General features: G+C 51.8%; 1 protein-coding gene across 1 annotated transcript in view; it reads left to right on the top strand.

Moving 5' to 3' along the window:
* FGF19 (fibroblast growth factor 19) overlaps positions 1-5142 on the top strand; it is a 27643-nt gene extending 22501 nt beyond the window's left edge. The window contains exons 4-5 of the mRNA XM_011942752.1: positions 231-334; positions 4177-5142. Coding sequence (XP_011798142.1) covers positions 231-334; positions 4177-4491 — 419 coding nt within the window. The 3' untranslated portion in view covers positions 4492-5142. The remainder of the gene's footprint in view (positions 1-230; positions 335-4176) is intronic.
* The last annotated feature ends 2085 nt before the right edge of the window (positions 5143-7227 follow it).

Below are 7227 nucleotides of genomic sequence, written 5' to 3' on the forward strand. Positions count from 1 at the left end.
CCCCGCGCATCCCACCCCAGCCGCCTTCCTTCCTTTGCCACCCTTAGGCTCCTGCGGACCCCTCAACTCCTGAGAACCCCAGGTTTTGGCACTTGGGCGTTAGGATCCCTCCCTTAGTCCCCAAACAGCGCGGGACGCTAGGGAGAGGCACAGGCTCGTGGACCGACCGCACCCACGTGGTGCGGACCCCGGGGGTCCCGGCTGCAGCTTCTCGCTTCCCCTGCGCCCAGGTTTGCTGGAGATCAAGGCAGTAGCTCTGCGGACCGTGGCCATCAAGGGCGTACACAGCGTGCGGTACCTCTGCATGGGCGCCGACGGCAAGATGCAGGGGCTGGTAAGTGTCCCCACGGGGCGGATGCGCCGGGGCGGGGGACTAACGCCTGTTCCCGGGCGGAGGCCTGAAGGAGAGAAAGGCGCTGGTTCGAATCCAGAGTTTCCTCGCCTCCTCCGACCAGACCCGCGTGCAACTTCGAGGGAAAGATTGCAAAGACCGATTAAGTGTATGTCCGACGATTTTCTACTGAAATTTAGGGTCTCAGCCAGTAGCCAGAGAACAGGCAAAAGCTGCCTTTGCATTTGCAATTGAGTCAAAGGCCGGCCCAGCCGGACCGAGGAAACCCATTATTCGGCCTCCTTTGATATTAAACAGGAAAACCCACCTCAGGCCTTTTCAGCCTCTGCCTGAGCGTGTGTGGTCCTCGCCTCCGTTTCCCTCCCTCCAGTATAAAAAGAAGAAAAAAAGAACAGGAAAGAAAAAAGAGGGTCTACCCATAACTTAACTTTAAAAACAAATCAATTGTCAAGCAAGGCAGAAAACAGTGCATTTGGGATAGGCGAGGTTTTTTAGAATTAATTTTTAATCTACCAGGAGCACGGTGTGGCTTAGACGCAGATGCGCTGGAGTCATGTTGCGCCAGAGGCATGCTTTTCCTCCTGCGGGCCTCACCTGTCCTGTAAACGCTTTCTGGTGGGGGCAGGGGTTGGGGCTGGCTGGGAAGGCCCAGGTAACCGCAGAGGTCCCGGGCCGGAAGTGTACGAGCGCTGGGGCTCTGGTGGCCCGGGAACAAAGGCTGGGAGTTCAAAGGAACGAACCCGCGCCCCTCCCGCGGCCCCGCGCGCAGAGGAGGCTGTGTGAGGTCTCGGCCCGCGCAGGCCTCACACGCAGCCCCGGACTCCCTGGCGGAGCAGGGGCCAGGGCGGGGGTGGCCGCGCCTGCCCGGGGCCCCCACCCCAGAAAGGATGCAGAGGCGGGGCCGCCTCCAGCCCAACCAGCTCCTTTGTGAACAGCAGGACAAAGCATTTTAAGAGTCTCAAAATTGCTCGGTGCCTCTGCCGTGCTCCGTGTACTCAGAGCGCCTGTTTCAGGTTTTATGGCGGAGTCCTGCGTGAGAGGACTGCAGGGAAGCGGGGTGGTCGGCACGCTGGACGCTGACTCCCACCCAGAGCCGGTCCAAACCCACCCTTGCAACTTTAATTTTGACATTTATTATGAGAGGGAAGTGCTTCTAATGATGGGAGGCCAGCAGGGGACGTCAACCTAACCCTCCATTCTGCCCAAATTGGGGTGTTGGGTCACCTGAAATCCCTTTGTGCTTTTTTTTTTTTTTTTGGGCAGAGTCTTGCTCTGTTGCCCAGGCTGGAATGCAGTGACCCGATCTCGGCTCACTGCAACCTGTGCCTCCCGGGTTCAAGCGTTTCTCCTGCCTCAGTCTCCCATGGAGCTGGGATTACAGGTGCCCACCACCACGTCCAGCTAATTTTTGTATTTTTAGTAGAGATGGAGTTTCACCATGTTGGCCAGGCTGGTCTCGAACTCCCAACCTCAAGTGATCCGCCCGTCTCAGCCTCCCAAAGTGCTGGGATTACAGGTGTGAGCCACCGGGCCTGGCCCCCTTTGTGCCTCTTGATCCCCTGTGCATGGTCTAACACGGATTGAGGATCTTTCCCTCCCTCCCTCCCTCCCACTCTTCCTTCCTTCCTTCTTTCCTTCCTTCCTTCCTTCCTTCCTTCCCTCCTTTCTTTTTCTCTCTCTCTCTTTCTTCTCTTTTCTTTCTTTCCTTTCTTTCTATTTCTTTCTTTCTCTCGTTCTTTTCTTTCTCTCTCTCTCTCTCTTCCTTTCTTCCTTTTTTGAGATGGAGTCTCGCTCGCTCTGTCACCCAGGCTGGAGTGCAGTGGCATGATCTCGGCTCACTGCAACCTCCACCTGTGGGGTTCAAGCAATTCTTCTGCCTCAGCCTCCCAAGTAGCTGGGACTACAGGCGTCGTGCCACCATGCCCGGCTAGTTTTTATGTATTTTTAGTGGAGATGGGGTTTCACCATCCTGGCCAGGCTGTTCTCGAACCCCTGACCTCAAGATCTGCCTGCCTTGGCCTCCCAAAGTGCTGGGATTACAGGCGTGAGCCACCTTGCCTGGCCTCTTTCTTTCTTAAATAAAGATTCCACATTCTTCTAGAAACTTGAGGTTATTTCATTTTCTGTATGGAGAACGGTTCTCCCAAAGGACAAGCCGAGTAACTAGAAGAAGGTCCTCCAGTTATTCGGTTTTGTCTTCCTTGTTTGTTTATCATTTGGCATGTTTGGGAGAAGTCGTGCTTGCTGTCCAGTGCTTTGTCCCAGCCATCCGTGGGCTCGGCAGGAGCCTGGGTTGCTGCAATGAGCCTCTTATCAGGAGCTTATTGGCACAGGCACATCCTCACCCACTTGCAGTTCAGTGACCTTTGCAGACTTAGGCAGAAACCTGACTGAGGCCGTCCTGCAGTGTGTTTACTGCCCAGCCCTTCCGGCTCCTGCCTGCGCCTGTCCTGGGTCGCCAAGGGGTAATGACACCTGTGTGGGATGGCACTTGCCCACTGGCACCTCTCAACCCTGTGGACTATGAATGTTCTAAGAAGAGGGACTGGCTTCCCTCAGCACACATTTCCGGCCACCAGCTGGGCGCCGGCCTGGCCTGGCCTGGCCTGGCCTGGCCTGGCCTGGCCTGACCTGGGGGAGGGGCTACTGAGATCTGGCTTCTGGCAGCCTGCCTAGAAGGCCCTTGGTGACTGAATGGAGGAGACAGGGGGGCTGATGGTTCTCAGAACTGCTGCAGACCAGAAGGCCTTAGAATGATAAAGGCACACAGTGATTTCTGAGATAGGTGGGGAACAGATGCTTTCATCTGGGCTCCAGATCGGATTACATGCCATTTATTTAAAAGACCTATCCTAAGATGATAACCCGGTTTATCAGTGTTTCCCAAAGTGCCAGTGAAATACCCAGGAACTTTTTAAATGCCAGGAGTCGTGTATGTAATGTAAAGGGTGAGGGAAACACGGGCGGCATTCCTGTGGGTTGATGGATATTATTGCTCAGGACAAGGCTCTGGGAAAAGATGAGGTAATTTAGTGGAAATTATTTGGGTCTATATAACGTGTATATGTAGTATTAAGTATATACATAAAATATACGTATATGAAATAATAAACCTCAGTTTTGTCTGTGTGCATGTATATCTATATAACGATTATTTAAAATTTATAAAGGTATATAAATGTATATTTAATTTATTAATGTGTTATATATTAACATAATGTACATATTACATATACTTACACTTACAGTACATTTATATATGTGTGTTCTCTGTGTATATATATAGTTGTGGGGTTTTTTTTGTTTGTTTTTGAGACAGGGTCTTGCTCTGTAAGCTAGACTAGAGTGCAGGGGCATGATCATTGTTCACTGCAGCCTTGGCCCCCCAGCCTCAACCCATCCTCCCACCTCTAAGCCTCCTGAGTAGCTGGGCCTACAGGCGCCCACCTCCGTGCCCTGCTAATTTTTGTACTTTTTGTAGAGATGGAATTTTACCATGTTGCCCAGGCTGGTCTCAAACTCCTGGATTCAAGTGATCCACCTGCTCTGGGTCTCCCAAAGTGCTGGGACTACAGGTGTAAGCTACTGTGCCTGGCTTTAAAGTACATTATATATTATATATGCTTATATATCTAAAGGTATATTTTATATATATTTACATATACAGTGTGTACATCAGGAAGTATGTATAAAACATGCAAGAGATGCTGATGTGGAAGGTCACTGCTGGTGGCCACCAGGGACAGTCTGTAGCACAAATGTCCATGTGTACCTGTGTTCCCCGGCCACTGTGGATTGCTCAGAGCTGCCCGTTTTCTCTGCAGCTTCAGTACTCAGAGGAAGACTGTGCTTTCGAGGAGGAGATCCGCCCTGATGGCTACAATGTATACCGATCCGAGAAGCACCGCCTCCCGATCTCCCTGAGCAGTGCCAAACAGAGGCAGCTGTACAAGAACAGAGGCTTTCTTCCGCTCTCTCATTTCCTGCCCATGCTGCCCATGGCCCCAGAGGAGCCTGAGGACCTCAGGGGCCACTTGGAATCTGACATGTTCTCTTCGCCCCTGGAGACCGACAGCATGGACCCATTTGGGCTTGTCACCGGACTGGAGGCGGTGAGGAGTCCCAGCTTTGAGAAATAACTGAGGTCATGCCCGGGCCTCTTCACTGCTGCCAGGGGCTGTGGTACCTGCAGAGTGGAGGCCGTGCTTCTACAAGAGCAGTCCCAAGTCCACGTTCTGTTTAGCTTTAGGAAGAAACATCTAGAAGTTGTACATATTCAGAGTTTTCCATTGGCCGTGCCAGTTTCTAGCCAATAGACTTGTCTGATCATAACATTATAAGCCTGTAGCTTGCCCAGCTGCTGCCCAGGCCCCCATTCTGCTCCCTCGAGGTTGCTGGACAAGCTGCTGTGCTGTCTCAGTCCTGCTTGAATATCTCCACTGATGGGGAACTCACTTCCTTTGGAAAAATTCTTATGTCAAGCTGAAATTCTCTAATTTTTTTTCTCATCACTTCCCCAGGAGCAGCCAGAAGACAGGCAGTGGTTTTAATTTCAGGAACAGGTGATCCACTCTGTAAAACAGCACGTAAATTTCTCTCAACCCCATGTGGGAATAGATCTATATCTCTACTTCCAGAGACCGTTTGCCCTTCCCAAACCCCTCCAGGCCAGAACTGACTGGAGCAGGCATGGCTCACCAGGCTTCAGGAGTAGGGGAAGCCCGGAGCCCCACTCCAGCCCTGGGACATCTTGAGAATTCCCCCTGAGGCCAGTTCTGTCATGGATGCTGTCCTGAGAATAACTTGCTGTCCCCGGTGTCACCTGCTTCCAGCCCACCAGCCCTCTGCCCACCTCACATGTCTCCCCATGGATTGGGACTTCCCAGGCCCCCCACCTTATGTCAACCTGCACTTCTCGTTCAAAAATCAGGAAAAGAAAAGATTTGAAGACCCTAAGTCGTGTCAATAACTTGCGGTGTGGAAGCAGCGGGGGAAGACTTAGAACCCTTTCCCCAGCACTTAGTTTTCCAACATGATATTTATGAGTAATTTATTTTGATATGTACATCTCTTATTTTCTTACATTATTTATGCCCCCAAATTATATTTATGTATGTAAGTGAGGTTTGTTTTGTACATTAAAATGGACTTTGTTTGTATCAAAAGTTGCGTTCTGTTATCCTCCTGGAATGTTAGGGAAAGTGGGAAAGGGGCTGGTGGGGGCAGTGCCGTCCACGGGAGGAAACCCTCAGCGTGTTTGCTCTTGACACCAAAAGCTCGGGTGGGAAGTTCAACGGGTTTGGGCCAGCCAGCTCTAGTGGTGGAGGTTGGTTTGGACCCTGCTGTCCTGCCCTTTCCTCACGTCTAGGGACTTGGCTTCCTCAGACCACCTTCTCTCTAGCAATCTCAGGGGTTAGGGTGGCCTCTCTGCCAGGAGAATTTTTGGTTGCAGAAAACAGAAATACCAAGGAACAGTGGCCTAAGTCAGGCCCTCACCCTCAGTACTCTTCACTGAGGGGAAGATGTTCCTGCGTTTAGCAGCCCACCCACTAGATGCCTGTAGCAACCCCCAAGTTGTGACAACCAAAATACCACCAGAAGTTGTTGCATGTCCTTGAGGGGCAAAATCACCCTTAACGGAGGACCACTGACCTGAGCGAATAGGATTTCTTTTTGCCCAGCCACAAATCCAGAGGGACCCAATGGCCCAGCGAGGCCTGAGCTGTGCCCTCTGTGATTCCCTTGGTGTCCCTGTCATGCTGGGGCCTTGTCTCGGCAGGGCTACTGTGGCTTCAGCTGAGCGCCCTGTACTCAGCGAGAGGGAATCATTTTGGGCTGGGCCTCTCATCAAGAAAGCCAACACTTCCCTTAGAACCTTTCAGCAAATTCCGGTTACATCCTATGAACCAGGTTTGCATCGCAGGACCAGGTCAGCCGCAGCTGCAAGGCAGGCTGGGAAGGCAAGAATTAGCGGTCAGGGTGACCAGGTGGTGGGTCCACATCCTGAGTGCAAGGAGGAGCAGGTGCAACCGGACACCAACGTGTGCATGAAACACAATTCCAAGTGAGTGTTTGCCAGCGATTAGGGATGGTGGAGGGAGTCGGGGAGGAGGGTTGGGTCGCTCAGGGCAGTAGTTCCCAGGTACTTACGTTGGCAGTGAGGGGGGTAATGTCATTGTTGAAGACTACAAAGGCTGTTTCAGGCGAAGCCTCTCCGCTCTTCAATAAAGGGGACCTCCACTTGTCATTCTCACTGATGACATGCCCAGGGTCACCCAGAGTTGACCCTTGGGCCATTCCCTGTCTCCATTTGCCAATCGAGATGCCCTTCTCACTCTTTGGTGTCCCCGTCACGTAACCATGCTGATTAGAGAGCTGGCAGGCAGGACTGAATGATGCTTGTGGACACAGCCTTCTCTACCTGTGGCAGGGCAAGACAGGAAAGGCACTCACCTGAAGCCACACAGCCTGGAGGCAGCTCAGGGGCTGTGGGCAGGGCCCTTTGATTGCTGTGTGACCTTGAGTAAGTCACATCACCTCTCTGAGCCTGCATCCTTCTGTGGACATGAGGTTAATAGGGTCTGCATGGTAGGGCTATACAGGAATCCAGTGAAATAATGTCTGCAGGATGCCTGACACAGAGTCAGCTGCCTATCCACAGCAACCCTCACCAAGGATAGAACGATCTGTCCTGAGCTATTATGTCCACTGGTTCTCAAATTTGGCTGCACATTGGAAAAAGATGATAGCTGGAACCCACTCATGGAGATTCTGGGTTTTTTTTTTTTTTTTTTGTCTTTCTTTCTTTCTCTCTCTCTCTTTCTTAAGACAGTCTCACTCTGTCATCCAGGCTGGAGTACAGTGTGTAATCACTG

Source organism: Colobus angolensis, unplaced genomic scaffold (assembly GCF_000951035.1).
Source record: "Colobus angolensis palliatus isolate OR3802 unplaced genomic scaffold, Cang.pa_1.0 Scaffold21, whole genome shotgun sequence".
NCBI lineage: Eukaryota > Metazoa > Chordata > Mammalia > Primates > Cercopithecidae > Colobus > Colobus angolensis.